Below are 1,010 nucleotides of genomic sequence, written 5' to 3' on the forward strand. Positions count from 1 at the left end.
AAGTAGGGATCTTTATCCGCACGTGTTAGCCTGGTGAATTGAGCCTATAGGAGTACAGCTCTTGTGCTGCCCCCTGCTGGTTCACTTGCTTTACTGCAGGTACTGAGCATCCGTTCAAAACACTTCCCTTATTGGTAGACTGGAACGTATTTGTCTATTGTTTTTCAATGACACAAGCTGCAGGAGGTCCTTTAAAAAGTGAAAACTCACCTGTGCGTCGTTCATAATACTGACGTCGATCAGATTTCGGTCATATGGCACCAATGTCACCGTCTCAAAGGTCAGATATTTCTGCCCTCCAAACATGTGCTGCAGAAGAAAGTGAAAGTGTTACATAGTTCCAAAGTTTGTACAGCTGAATAAAGACATAGGTAGATCCAGTCCAACTCATACATGTATGCGTATGCTTATCTGTGTGTGCGCATGTCACTATGAACGTCTATACCTCTCTAAATTTTGTGAACTGAGAAACTCATCTAAATGTTTTTGACGTCATCAATGCTTTCAGCTGATACTGATAACTATGGGAGTTCCACATTTTTAGTGTGTTGACAGTGATAAACCTTTACCCACTTCAAGATGAAACCACTCCCCGCCCAGCTTCATGTTGTGGCCATGTGTCTTCATCATAGTCCTTAGCTTCAACAGCTACAACACAGTGCAGGAGCTGGCAGCCTGGAGCTGGAGGCACAAAGATCAGGAACCATGAGTGAGGACATTCTAGAGGAGAGCTGCAGCAGGTCAAGGTAGGTACTAATTGTATATGTGCTTTGTGGGGTTAAAAACATTTTCCCAACCAAAAATTAATAAAATGCTTTAAAGGCTAGTTAACACCATCCTCAGTGTGTTCCAGCCCGATTGTGGCCGGAACGCAGTGGATCGCATTGCGGCCGGCTCAGTTTGTTGTGGGGCGGGAGGGGGCATGGTAGTGCATTGAAGTGAATGGCACCGCAGCCACGCCCTCCGGCTGCCATGCGCTCGGCCGCACGGGAACGCAAAGAACATCAATG

General features: G+C 46.2%; 1 protein-coding gene across 1 annotated transcript in view; it reads right to left on the reverse strand.

The window, feature by feature from the left end:
• XPNPEP2 (X-prolyl aminopeptidase 2) overlaps positions 1-1,010 on the reverse strand; it is a 49,664-nt gene that overhangs the window by 2,017 nt on the left and 46,637 nt on the right. The window contains exon 21 of the mRNA XM_018563896.1: positions 211-291. Coding sequence (XP_018419398.1) covers positions 211-291 — 81 coding nt within the window. The remainder of the gene's footprint in view (positions 1-210; positions 292-1,010) is intronic.

The sequence above is a fragment of the Nanorana parkeri genome, unplaced genomic scaffold (assembly GCF_000935625.1).
Source record: "Nanorana parkeri isolate BGI_ZX_2015 unplaced genomic scaffold, ASM93562v1 scaffold708, whole genome shotgun sequence".
Taxonomy (NCBI): domain Eukaryota; kingdom Metazoa; phylum Chordata; class Amphibia; order Anura; family Dicroglossidae; genus Nanorana; species Nanorana parkeri.